At 44.2% G+C, this 14,809-nt stretch overlaps 1 protein-coding gene across 1 annotated transcript in view; it reads left to right on the top strand.

Annotated features, from left to right (window-relative positions):
• Window positions 1-14,809, top strand: part of T265_05741 (hypothetical protein) — a gene marked incomplete at both ends in the record, with an annotated part of 28,732 nt that overhangs the window by 11,094 nt on the left and 2,829 nt on the right. Inside the window, one exon of the mRNA XM_009170814.1 lies at window positions 12,115-12,221. Coding sequence (XP_009169078.1) covers window positions 12,115-12,221 — 107 coding nt within the window. The remainder of the gene's footprint in view (window positions 1-12,114; window positions 12,222-14,809) is intronic.

The raw sequence follows: 14,809 nt of genomic DNA, 5'->3' as shown, positions 1-14,809 counted from the left end.
TAGTTTTTTCCCCAAATTTGTGCTGTTCCGTAGCCCTGAACCCATACTACTCATTTATCACGATCATTTCGTTAGAAGTTATATTATTGTGAAATTACCTAGTTTCGTGAAGCAGGAGAAAATTTACAGCCCACAACTGACTACAGACGCGCGAAAATTTCCCGCTTCCCGATTAGCTGCAAACAAACTATCTTTGGCCATCCCACGTGATATATTTATCAACAAAGCGTGGAACTATCGGTAGCTATCTTGCGTTATCAGTGATTGCACCTGTCCATTTGGAATGTATTCTAAAAACACTTGATTCCGATGAACGGCACGTAATATAGTTGACATTAAGTGAGGGACAAACCATGGTAGTGAGGCTGGCGCACCTGCCATGAATTTGATTCAAACATGATAGACAAGGCGCCACAGTGCATCAACACCATACGTGAAATGTGAAGCTCAAATAAGTTCAAAAGACTTACGGTTTTTTTCGCTTGGGCATTCTGTTTAGAAAAGACAAATGAACAAAGAAACCTTTGAAATATGCATGTAGACTAATCCCTCAGAACGACGTCCACGCTTTAGGTAACCTCACAACAGTGTCCCCATCCGTCATCCAAGTTCCCACCTGTCATGAGTAGTCTAAACAAGCGGAGCAGTAGTTGGAATGAAACAGCTTTTGCGTGGGATCAGCGTAAGGTGACTGAGTTAGAACTCAGTACGCAGTAAGCGCTCTCTCTGTTGCTCGATTAGAACAGATAATTCAAACGATGAACTCTGTGGTGGCCGCAGTCTGGGACTGGCTGTACAACATGATGTGTAATATCATTTTCGGAAAATTTTTTTAGTAACAATCGGTAGATGCAATGCTGGGCAACGTTTCGCTTTTGACACAATAGCTTTGTCAGACCAAGTGACTAGGTTACGAGGCTGGTCTATATTGATGTGTAATCGTTTTTTGTTTACATACAATCCTGGCAGATTCAAACCAAGCAGAAGTTTAACCTTCTTGTAATGGTTGCAACCAGTGGAACATGAGCCAGGCCTACGAGATCATCACAAAACTCGAGTTGGACCGCTAGATTAGGGTGTCGGCTACTTGATGGGACGAGGATCACGTCACACGCAAGCAGACTCGCTTGACCATTATACTTCTACTCAAAGACGCTACCCCTTGCCACCATGGATGTGTAAGTATCCCATCTACTGTTCTCTACAGCACAAACCGTATGAGGTTTCCCTCAGAGTAAGCGTGTTGAACCAATTATGTAAAATTTCGGCAGGTTGGGGCTAGAAGATTGGTGTGTAACAACTCAATAACAGTGTTCGGCTTGGCCCAAGTGTAAGCATCACGGCTGACGTCCTCAGGAAAGATCTCAGGAAAGCTGCAAAATAGTGGCATGTTCTCATCATAGACAATAAGACGTCTAATACACAAGATATCGAGATGGGAGACGGTGTCAAATTTCACGGAGCACACGGAAACAGCGGGCGGCATCAGTCGAAACCCCTCTTGAAGTGCTATCCAGAGGGTTGCTAGGCCATTGGACTGAAAGTTTTTACGGGGTAACGAAGCCATAGCCTGTGTCATCTTTTTGGTTGTCATGACTGCTGTTGTGAACCACAGTCCCTTAATGCCTTCTTATTACTGTGAACCCCGGTCTGGATAGCCAATTGATCGCCTTGTGAGCATGGCCAAACGAGAAAAAAGTCAACGAACGTGCGAGCCAGCTGCTCTGTTGATCGCTGTCGCGTACAAGCGGGTCAAAAGTGATCCTAAGAATACAACTCATCTGTCAAGGGCGAGTGAAGAACAACCAATGAAATCTGTCGAAACGAAAAACGGTTATTCCATTGGCTGTTATGTAGTCCCGTTACGTTCGGAGCTGGTTCACCTAATAACTGAAAATATGTTGCCCCCAAAATTCATTTAGCGTAGATTAGCTGCGTTCCTAATCGTGAAGATTCACATCAATTTCCAGATGTTGAAACCAGCATTATCATTTGCTTATCAGATGAGATAAGGCAACCTGTAGTAAACATCGCCGCCGCACGGTAGGATCTGTCATGAACCACGCGACGGTGCGAGTGCAAAGACTGTTAAATGATGTCTAGACGCAACACACTACTCATAAGGCTACTGAAAATTCTCGACCGGTTTCGTCCCTCGTGGGGTTCATCAGATAGGCACACTCCCCAAGTTTCCCTTCAATCAATCCTATATTCAACTTGAAGTTAACTGATAAATATTATTTTTTTAAAATCCGACGCTTCGAACCAAAGCACGGACTGTTTTTCCACAGTTTTGTGAACTTTTTCATGTGGTATAAAAAATTGATAAGGATCGTTCAGGTGTAACACCCGGCATCTAGCTGCCATGCCACCCGAAGGTTGAACGAGGGCTTTGATACTGCCAGGTTGCCCAAGCCTAGACAGGGGAAGTCGAGAGGCTGAGGTCGGATTCGAACCACGGACCTTCCGGTCAGTAAATTAGCGCTTTAAAAACTTGAGACATCTCGTCCCCATCAGGTCGTATCGCGTTGGAGACGGAACCAAAAAAGTACGACGTTCTAATTGAATCTCCTCTGTCCTTTTTAGAATTGAGCATATAACACCTGACAATAGAGTTCTTGTCTGGCAACTGAACAATTATACATTATGCGTTCAAGTGGAACATTCGGTTGCCGGGAGCTCTAAAACTGTGCGTTCTTGATGAGCTCAGGGGAAGCGGAAACCGGTTTGGGACTGTCGAAGAGTTTTCAGAAACCCTATGGATTCAATTAGAACGTAAGGTTGACGGAAACTCGGGGACTGCACCTGCGTGGTGAGCCCCAAGAAGGGCGAAACCGGTCGTGTGCTGTCGAAGAGTTTTCAGCAAACTTGTCAGTAGTATCCTTTATGAAAAATACCCTATGGGTAGTTTCTTTCAGGAAAATGTATTGCCGCATCTTGAATATCGTGCCAACTGAAAAGTTAGTAGGTTTCTGCGCGACGCACCCATTTGGTAAAGGCAACTATGAACGAGAGATTCAGCTGGGATTGAGCTGAGTCTCCAGTCAAAACCACATTGGTGTGCAAAAGAGTGTAGTTTGAGAACTGTTGCACAAACTAGAGTGAGATGAACGCATGCTCTACAGATCTCACAGCCACATACAACTAGTCAAAAACTTTCCAAAAGTTTTCAGGCGTCCGCGGTGCTCCCTGACTGGGAAATCTTTGCAGGTGGGTCAGTCGAACGACACCACCAAGGCGCTTACTGGACTAATCGGTCCCAGTGCTCAAACGTGAACACGTTCACCAGTTCATACGTGGAAATTCAGACGTTCCTGTGTGGTGGAGTGATGGTGACACGCTCGTCTCACATGTCCGGAGTTCAAACCTCGGTACGATCAAGGACATGCACCGCTGAGGTTTGAGAAGCACGAAACTCGAGTTCAGTGCTTCGTCCGTTGATATGCACTCATGGGGACAAATGGGTGATTCGAACGTGAGCTACTGTGTTATACGAGTAAACTGCCGGCTACTGACAACTAGTCGGAGAATTTTGTGTAAATATTCCGAGAACATTGAAGAGCACCGAGACATAGACAAGGGTTTGATCTGTCTAAGAGGCGCAAAGAAAAATGCTTTGTTGTACGATAACATCTTTGCAGTCGCCAACTTGTTAAAACGCAGTAAAATAACAAAACGTAATGAAGAGTAGGTAAAACTCATCAAAAAGGGCTTTTTTAAATTCAGTCAATGAATCCAGGGCAACCTCCTGAGAGTCCCCGCCACGCCAAACAAAGGCTTGCACCGATTGGTCAACTGTGCTTTAGAAAAAACTGGGTTCATCGGATCGCCTACATCTGCCAAGGATTTTGAACGATGATCCCAGCTTAACTCTGTGTCTTGTCTCGATCACGTGTCCCGTGATTGAAAATATGACCTTGCAATCGAATGCCGCGAGTTGTCTAACAGCCCTGGTAATCGATTACGAGGATCTACGCATGTTTTACACAGATGCCCGTGTAAAGTGAAATCACACAAAATCAGCCTAATGAGACTTAAAAAACACATCTTGTTAGGGTGAACATTCTCAAGTTCCTGACACAGTGGTAGGTTACTTAGAATTCATGTTTTCTTCACTATAAGATAGAAATTTAGAGTTACTTTTCTGACGATTGCTTTCCACAGCCCACTCCGCAGTCACTCTATGTGACTGACCCCTTGAGTGAAGACTTCCAAACCGAAAGCTCACGTGGCCTGTGGATTTCTGTTTACTCTGGGCCACTTTGAATTTGTTGATGGGATCTTTTCTGGATAAGCCCCGCCAAAAAATTAACCCCCGCCACCCAAAAAAGATTAGAAAAAAGAGGATATGAAATTAGTACTTTTTGTTCTTATTGAAGAGGGTGAATTTGGGACACGTCATTAATCAGTTGAATGCAAAAATCCGCCTTCAAACAAGCCCCAAGCTGTCCACTAAAGGTCGGTGTGTACCGCATTGGCGTTTATTCCGCATCTTGTAGACGTGCCAAAGAGATTCGACGGTTTGTGTGTGTGAGCTCCAGACGTTGGATCCACAAAGTTTTCGGTATGATTAACCGTTTCACGAGTATAATTCATGTCAATCATCGTTCCAATTCCTTGGTATGCTGCCCACACACATGGGAGATGATGATTAAGCCGGGATCGGTGCAGGCCTGGATTGTGTCAAAAAACGCATCACCGTCTCATTGTCATGAACGACAGGTGAAAGCGTCAGGAAGTTCATTTAAGGTTTGACGTCCGAACGGAGAAAATTTTTGCACAAAACGAGCCCAGATGCGGATAAGGAATTGTTTTCATCAGAAATAGGTCAAGGTTGTGTGCGTACGTTGAATTGGAGCTGGCAAAATTGGTACATACACTTCGCACATACACTTTTTGGATTAGTGGCGGGGCCTATCTGGAAAAGATCTCGTTGATATTGTGAGATTTGGAAATTGTCAAAAAAATTGTGCATTCGTTCTTTACTGTATACATCAAAAACATGTGAGATGGTACCGTCTCACCCGCACACACAGTCTTTTCCTATATCACCTCTGAAACTTAAAGAGAGAACAGAATGCTTCATCTGTATTTCACAGTCCTTGAAAGATAGTGGCGTGCCCGTCTAGCTACGTCGTGTTTCTAATGTCGTTTTGCAAAGACCGTCTCTCGTAGATTAACTTGAGGGCGAATGACTCCTGAATGCATCTTAGTGATTTACCCCCGACTTTGCTTATAGTGCATTCAACGATCACCAAAATCCGTCAACAGGACGATAAGATTTGTACCCAGTAAAGCAGAATAACACTGTGAGTTACCAGTACAAAATGTGCAAAACATTGGGATAAACAAATGTCGAATAAACAAACAAACTGAAATGAATAATGCTCGTTCATTGCTAGCCGGTTTGTTCGTCACCTCCGACAAGCATCTCGCCCCTGTGACTCATTCCAGTGCGCAATCGACTGTCATAAACAGTCCGACAGTGTACAGTTGCCCAATCATGCCCACCGGTAACCGATGTCACAGCCTGATACGATTTGTTTAGGTCCCAATTAATCCACCCTTGTGTGTACACGATTCGTAAACAAGTTGCCTGCACACGGGTACTTGTTTGGGCAACTGGGGTAGTTTGTCGTTCGACGTATTGATGTACCGGTCCGACTAAAGCTGACAGCACAGAGGAACAACTGTTTTTTTTATAAGATCAAACTGAACGAACGAGGTGACCATTTAAGCGAGCGATTGGGTCGGCTCTGGTAGTAGGCTGATCGTCCGTGCCTGTATACGACGCTGGTCGGGTCAGCATCAGACAGACGGATGATCCAAGCTAGTGCTTGGTGCAACAAGCGTCATCCTCCGATAACTAGTAATTTAATCGATCTTGAGCCTTCCCAGAGGTATACTGTACGTCATATTACCCCCCGTAATGACGATTCACTGGTTCATGCTTACCCATGGGCCTACATAGGCAATTTGACTTGGCTCCGTCCCGCGTTTTACTGTTAATTTGTCTGCATTTCTCATCTGCAATACGGAGAATCGCATTGAGCATGCGTTACAGAAAAGGTAGTGGTGTTCGGGCAACAGCGCGCGCGTCTTATACCATGCAAATAAATTTGTTAGTCGCAATCGTTGTACTCAACTCCGTCAGTGCCTCATAGGATTGCTGATGCTGATGCTGCTGATGATGATGATGATGACACCGCAGGTTTTCACAAAACTGGATACCGAGCTAGAGGCTACGGGAGCATGAAAGGATATTTACAGTCTGTTGAAGGCTGTGGATGCAACGCTGTAGCATAAATCCGCCTAAAAATGGTCTAACGTTTCTCACAGCATAAGCGGCACCTTGTAAGGTAACATCACCTAATCAACATGCATTCTGTGAACTCACGTGACGAAACACCTATATGTTTTTTCGGCTAAGACCAATCATGTGCCTGATAGTAGGCACCAAAGCGTTACTTCTTTCTTATAAAGCAGGATAGTCATATAATACAGGTTAACTAATGTATTTAATCGTCACAGTCACAACAGGTTCACCGAGGAGCTTCCAGGCCTCTCAGCACAGACCATTTTCACTCGTGAGACGAACTATTGATTGGAACTTCCATGCTATCATCGAATACCATCTGAGTGAAACGAATCGCACAAAATTTATTCACGACTGTAGAAACGATGCTCCACCTACGATCTTAAGGTGATCTTTCAGTGTGACGACCCTGAAATTGAAGTAAATGATTTTCAAATGCACTTTAGACAACTTTGTCTCGTTCACGGTATTATTGCGGTTCGGCTGTTCACAGCAAAGTCTAAGTCGCCTGTGTAATGCACCCACCATAATGCATTTATTGACTAGATCTTGCTCTTGGACAACCCAGGTCTTCAGAACTTTCTTTAAGTTGACGACTACTATCTGAAAGGCTTTAGGATGGTCGGCTCTCATAAGACCCGTAAACGTTAGTGGTCTCGGAAGAGAAACGGCTAAGCGGTTTACGGAACAGTAACAATTTCCAGTCTACTTCAATGCTATACACTGAGCCTACTCCTTTGCTGAGGGTGGAAGCACGATCATAACTTTAAGCCATGCACCCTATCCCCACTTGTCTTGATCACTCTCCATGTGACAAGCGGTTTCTGACAAGTGAATAAAGTCATACTACTCACAAGTAGCGTAAAAATTAGGCAATGAGAAAGGGCAGCCAATCAGCACGCAGGATCTGACAAAATATCAGCAGCTTAGGAGCAGTATCAGGTAGCAAAGAAATGTGAATGAATAAAAAAACCCAGGAGAACTGACTAAAAATGTCAAACTGGGAAAAACAGGTGTCATAATCTACAGGAGTGCTTCGAGTGATGTTTTCCTACCTTTGGACCTCATTTTTGATAGAAATTTGAGTGACATTTAGCCATGCTTCCTTCAAAGGGAACCGATATATCATCCCCGGAGTTATAGTGCTGCACACCTTTTCACTCTGTTCGGCTAGTCCAATTCATACACGAGAGAGTCTGAAATCCGGGGAATCACTGCACTTTCTTTAATAAAGTATTCAGAAATCCTGCGTATTCGCAGAAGCTACTGCGCGCATTTTTTGTTCTACTGCCTGAAAGTACGCGTCAGATTCTTGGATAACACTTAGTACTAAAACGGGGGTGCATTTTTTTTGCCTTACTGCCTCCAACAGTGTTTCAAAATTAAAACTAAACTACTAATAAGTAGCATAAAAATTAAGCAGTAAAAAAGAGGTACCTTGATGGCGATGGGCTGTCACAAAATAGTAGTATTCCAAAAGCGAATATATTCTGTATATAACTGAATTACTTTTAAACCATTCAGGGCAGACTGTGATAAATGATGTCGTCGCGGTTTGAATGGGCAGAAGGCTACGAGCATGGCGCTGGAACGAGGTTGTTTTTCACCTATAGTACGCACAATGTCTGTTAAACAACTGCGAAGAACATTGGGAAAATGAATCCATTGGAAATACTGGTGACTACGTACATCAGGTTCTGCTTCAAAAGTGCCGCTACTAATTTATGTTTAATCTGCGGAATGAATCCAACTACTGTGCTGTTCCTAATTGATCCGAATGGGTCCTGAATCCCTCGTGTATCCCTTACTTGCGTTGTCCGAATTCCACGAACCTACAATGGCTTCATAGATGGTGTCCAATTCCGAGCATTTTTTAATTAGTTGCATGCAGTCTAGAGTCTTCTGACGGAAGTCGATCCATACGCAAGCCAAACTGACGTAAATGATTAGCCGGTCCGAGTCACGTGATCCATAACATAACATAACATACGACTACTCATTACGAGGTCTAGATGCTCAGCTGATAGTCGCACCAGCAGCTCGATGGTCAAGTGGGATAGGCTTCTGCGCAGGGGCCTGCTGGTCCGCGGATCAGATCCACGCGACTTCCGATAATTTACCCTGCGCCGCAAACAACCCTGGTCTTGTTTGGTGCTCCAAGCCCAGGAGCTAATGTGGAGTTTTGTATCTTTCTTTTGCTTCCATTATAACCTCACGTATTTTGTCAGTTGCATGAACGTTTGAATACGAAAAACTACAAAAAAATGCGCACTTGTAAAATTTCACGCAATACAAACGTGGTCACGTGCTTCGACTGTCGCTTCCGATTTCGATCGCGCTTACAGTGGTCATTCGCGAGTGTCATGCGCTAACTCTGGTATCAAACGTTTCAGACTACCTTTGGAATCTATAAGTGAGAACTGTTCAGAAGAAGAGGCCTAGACAGCCATGAATGGATTGTTATTTATTCGCTGACCTGGGCCAACAACAAATTATTTCAAAGACGACAGTTACCCCGATTTTGTTCCATTTGACCCAATTAATTATTGTATACTCAATTTAGCGTAATCATTTTTATTTCTTTGCCACACACTCCTNGTGTTTGCCATACCTCTACACTGACTGTGAATCTAAATGGACTGCCTTTTACTTGGTTTGCTGTACGCATTCTCATATGCAGTGTCTGCAGTCCGCAGTACACATGGTGAGCTCTAATCACCTTATCAGTTACAAAGCTTTGCTTCTTTCTGGTGTCATCCGCGGCCAATGGTTGCATGCACTTTTATATGACTGTTTTACTATGGTAATTACAACCCGACCGTCTTCCTCTATCACAGACACGAGATTTTTTTTGCAAAAGAAGGGGAACATGACTGAAACTTAAGTGGCTGGTTTTGACAACAATCTTACGACCTGCTCTGTTGTTGACTGTGATAACCTCCGAGAAATCAGAATGCCCCGAGCGGAAACGTTCGCGTGACCGTACAGAGGCGTGAAACAAATCAATAGGGGAAACAACCAATCATGTGCAGGAAACACAATCATCTGGTGGAGCGAGCTGTCCAATCACGAACGAGCACCTGCATTGACTGACGGATCAGCGAATGGGCCGAATTGAGGTGCTCTCGGTTAACAGGGTTAACTAGAGAATTGACCCCAATCGATGAGTATGCATGGTTCTGTTCGTTCTTCTTCAAAGTAACAGTATACATCACTGTCAAATAACGAAATTAAAGTGACTCAGCAATAGAGTTTCCGAGTTTTCAGCATCAGACATCATCTCAATGGCGGTGGGCTTACAATCCCGCGTGTGATTGGTTTTTATTGTAGACATAGTTACAAAGCCAAATGTTTTAAAGCAAGTGGGCTCAGTAGAAATTCTGGTGTATTTGACGTTCTTGACATGTGGTTGTCAGCACAGACAACCTCGAGGTTCAAAAATGTGGCAGCAAGGTCAGTAAACGCAAGTGAGGCAAGTGATATTCATAGGCTTGATTAGAATTTTACCTACTTACGGGCTGTCAACATGTAGACGGATGTCCGTAAACTGGATCTGACTTGTTATATTAGGAAATAAAGAATACTATGATGGGAGGAATCACTCATAAGCTTGGTGACAACTCTTCGACGCTGCGACCATGATATCCTTTTGAAACTGCGCACGATCAAGTTGAAACCGGTCAGCTTAATCTACTTGGTTTACCTAAAATTACCCACAGTTATCCTCAGTTCTTAAAGTCGAAATCACAGACTTAGTAACCTTAGATAAATGGCGAAAATTCTTTCGACCCACCTGGTTCCAAAGTACCGCGTGAAAAAGAACGTTGCAAACAAGAAATCCGAAACTTCCACCGCTCGTAGGGACAGACGGTAACAAGCTAAGTGTTAAGCAACCACCTTGTTGAATAGCAATCACTCAAGCAGTACAGCGGCTATTATTAGACGATCGCTTTTTCGAATGATAAATACACGATCAATACAGTATTGTATGGGTTCTATATGCGCTCCACACAGGAAAAAAACTCCTGGTAGAGTAGTTTTTGGGGCAGTCAGAACAATACAGCCCTCCTGACAGTAGCATTCTTTAACAAGCCCAACCTGCGATCTAAATAAAAGATCTGCTGGAACGTGTTTTAAGACCTTTGACTCTGTCCTCTTAAGCAGGCAGATTGATATATGCGCCCCACACAGGAAAAAAACTCCTGGTAGAGTAGTTTTTGGGGCAGTCAGAACAATACAGCCCTCCTGAAATTAGCAGTCTTTAACAAGCCCAACCTGCGACCTAAATAAAAGACCTGCTGGAACGTGTTTTGAGACCTTTGACTCTCTCCTCTTAAGCACGCTGATTGAGGCTTTGCCATTCGACAACGCACCTTTGTCAAAGCGTAGGTCGGTAAGCACTGCAAATAATGTTCCCATGCGGAAGACCCACTCGAACAGCGCCTGATGTAGACCGGTACAGCAGCTGGTCCAAGGTAGATGTCATGCTAGTGACATTGTCGTCAGACGGATGGGGGGGAGGAATTAGGGGCGAAACGCAGTCTAACTTCAGTGTAAACATGCTGTGTGTCCGGGGACTCGTTGGGGGCATCCTCTTCCGGATGTGGCTTGGTCGAAACTGAAAAGCCGTGAGTAAAAGTGACGATCCTGGGATTTATACACCGGTGCCTACGGTATAATAATGCCCCGCATTCCGAACTCATCAAGGGTGGGTGTGCGTAAATTTGGATAACATCTTCTGATCAGATATACGGATGAATGGAATCATTAGTTGGGCAAAAATCACCATCTTAGGCCTACAAGGGAACCGATAGAAGGAGGATCTTCAAAGCCATTACCAGCCAGTCGTACTGCACTTTATACTTTTGCACACACGGTTGCAAGCAGTAAGGACGGTACGATTTTGAATTAGCGCGTAACGCGGCGTTGACATATGTTTGATGCGAGTTATCCTTTTTGAATTGCTTGAGAAATATGCTCGGTGCAAAATGCATCGATTGCTTCCAGACCTCTGTCGAAATTCACCACTACTCTTGATTGACTTACGATGTTTCAGGACTCACATCTTGTCAAAGGTCTGTATATGGAGATCCGAAGCGCATACCCAAGCACCTCAGACTCAACTTGCGCACTTGACATACAGAGAGCAATGTTGTGGAATGTAGGTAGCTCGGGTGCGCTGTTTGGTTGTTAATCTGTTCGCCGAGCTTGGCAGTTGAATTGAAAACGTTTCATCACCGATCGAGGTGACATCGTCAGGGCACCACTCAACCCTGCACTGACGACGTCACCTCGATTGGTGGTGAAACGTTTGCAATCCAACTGCCAAGCTTGGCGAACAGACCAACAACCAAATACCGAGAGCCTTCAGGGTGCGGAAAAGAGAATTATCTTATGAGGCATCTTTCGTGTCTGATTTCGAGGCAGCTGCAGCCAAGTGACAAACATCGTCTTTTTTACTCTATTGGAATTTTGATGTGTTGGGCTGGCCGAACGCGCATTATAAACGAAGTATCATAAGTGACCCCGCCAGAAGTAGCCGTTTAGGTAACACTGACCAGGGAACCGCAGTCTCAGCAGCAAATGCCAATCTTGTTGTAAGGTTCATACTACTTATGGAAGTCCAGCCATCTCTAGTAAATATTGTACAACCGGCCTACAAGCTAGAGACATGGTACTGAGAGGGAGCAAAAAGATGACACCGGACAAAAATCGGTGAAGAAGGAGAGGTGAGGCTGGTGGCTTACAGTCAGGAGTTTCTCCAGCCGCCACTCAGCGACATTCTTTCCCACATTTAGTAACCAGGCCGTCGTTGGTCATTGGATTAGTTTGCCATGCATAGGTGAGGCCCCATTAACAGCGTCGCACGTAGAACCGGACCCAGCAGTTACGATAACCAGTCGAGGTGAGTGACAACGGCTACGGTTATCATGACGGCCGCCCTATGGCGGTCACCACTTATAGAGCGTCACGGACACAGCAGTTACGATAAGCAGTCGCCGGGAGTGACAATAGCTACACTTCCCAGTAGGGATGACACCTGCAGCTACCTCGTGAGGCCGCCTTATATAAGAGTTGATCTAGCAGCCCACGCAGTCCAAAATAACCGAGATTTCCAGTTATAGGTTTATAAGTTATATAAATAACCCCAGGAAGCCGTGTTTTCTGGTTATTGCTCCGATAAGTTACTCTCAAAAAAACAGTCAATCCCGGATGTTGCTCGGTTAAATAACTGTTAAAATAACCATGTTTACCGGTTAATGCTCATTGGAATAACCGTAAAAAACCGTATTTGTAGGTTATTTCGAGTTTGAGTAACCACCACATAAACGTCAGAAAACGCGATTGCCTCTTATTGCTCGGTTAAATAAACTTCAGTCCAGTCACAGTCGAAAATCCGTAAAAAAACGCGTTCGCCGGTTATTGCTTGGTGAAAATAGCGTCAACTAAACGTCAAATAACCATGAATGCCTATTAAAGCTGCGATAAATAACCGTCAAATAACCGTGTTTGGAGGTTATATATTGGATAAATAAACGTCAAAAAACTGTCCAACAACCGTCGTTGCCGGTGATTGCTCGGGAAAATAACCGTCAAATAAAAGTCTAATAACCGCTTTTTTGGTCGCTTCTCTGTTGAATAAACGTCAAATAACCGTCGAATAAAGCACTGCCAAAATTCCCGGGAAAACGACCGTCAAATAACAGCGTCTACCGGTTACTGCACTGTGAAATAACCGTCAAAAAACGGTCTCCCCGGTTATTGCTCGAAACATAACCGTCATCATCACTGCCGGGAAAAGCTCGGTTCAATAAACGTCAAAAACCGTCTCTGTTGGTTATTTCTTGGGTTGAATAACCCTCAAAAAACCGCATCTAGCGGTTATTGCTCGGTTAAATAACCGTCAAATAACCATCACTGTCGGGTATTGCTGGCTTAAATAGTCAAATAACCGTCACTATCGGCTACTGCTCGGTTGAATAACCGTGGAATAACAGTACATGGTGGTCACTGTTCGGTTGTACAACCTTAAATAAACCGCATCTGGCGGTTATTGCTGGGTTAAATAAACGTCGAAATGTAGTGGATAACGTGAGCAAATACCAGTTCAAAGTACTGAAATCAAGTGAGAAGAAAATAGACGAGATGATACAACTCACAGTTCGTTGGTACAGTTAGTTATTACCACCAAAATAAATCCAAAGCGATCTCCTTCCTGGAATCTTCCTTGACATATTCCTAGATACTTTCTATCCCGTCGTAGTCTGAAAGGTGGATCACCGCTCGTTAAGTCACTGACAGCGTAATTCGACACAGCAAGAAGGGAACACGCCTTTCACGAGGTACAGAATTTGCCTTGTGTCCATATTTCTTTTTCCGTTCATTTTAAACAAAAGTTATTCGGTATGAAGAGAAGAGGAGTAAGCTGAGATTTTAGTGAGAGGTAGAAAGTGGTACAAATGGCGTAATGATAAGTTACAAAGAAAGTACAAATGTACAATGGTCAGAAGGATCACCATACATAAACCGCCAAATAATAGTCTATTCCAGCTGCTGCTCGGCTAAATAACCAACAAATAAACGTTTCCGCCGCCTGTTGCTCGGTTGAATAACCGTAAAATAACCGTCCCTGCCAGCTACTGCTCGGTTTTACACGCTTCAATAAACCGTATCTGCCGGCAACTGCTCGGTTAATAACCGTCAAATAACCGTCTTTGCCGGCTAATGCTCGGTTGAATAACCATCCGTGCCGGCTGATGCTCGGTTGATAACCGTCAAGTAACCGTATCTGGCGGTTATTTCTCGGTTATATAACCGTCAAATAACAATCACTATGGGTTATTGATCGATAAAATGACCGTCAAATAAACGTCGCGGCTGGATACTGATCGGTTATACAACCGTCAAAGAACCATCACTGTCGGTTGATGTTCGGTTAAATAAACGTCAAATAACCGTATCCCCGGCTCGTTCTCGGTTAAATAACGGTCAATTAACCGTCTCTGCCGACTGCTACTCGGTTATATAACCGTCAAATAGGCGTCCTAGCCGGCTACCACTTGGTTAGATAACCTTCAAAGAACCATCACTGTCAGTTATTGCCCGGTAGAACAACCGTCAAATAACCGTATCTGGGGGTAATTAATCGGTTATATAGCCGTCAAATAACCGTATCTCCGGCTGCTTCTCGGTAAAACAACCGTCAAATGACCGTCTCTGCCGGCTAAGTCTCGGCAAAATAACCGTCAAATAACAGTGTTTCCCGGCTAATGCTCGGTCGAATAACGTCAAATAAGCGTCTCTGCCCGCTACTTCTGGNCCGTATCTGGCGATTGTTCCTCGGTAAAACAACGGTGAATTAACCGTCTCTGCCGGTAACTGCTCGGTTATATAACCGTCAAATAACCGCATCTGCGGTTCCTGGTCGGTTAAACAATCGTCAAATAACCGTTTCAGCCGGCTAATGCTCGGTTGAATAACGTCAAATAAGCG

This window comes from Opisthorchis viverrini (genome assembly GCF_000715545.1).
Source record: "Opisthorchis viverrini unplaced genomic scaffold opera_v5_113, whole genome shotgun sequence".
Lineage (NCBI taxonomy): Eukaryota > Metazoa > Platyhelminthes > Trematoda > Opisthorchiida > Opisthorchiidae > Opisthorchis > Opisthorchis viverrini.
Note: the sequence above shows the minus strand (reverse complement) of the source record. Positions and strands in the feature narration are given on the sequence as shown.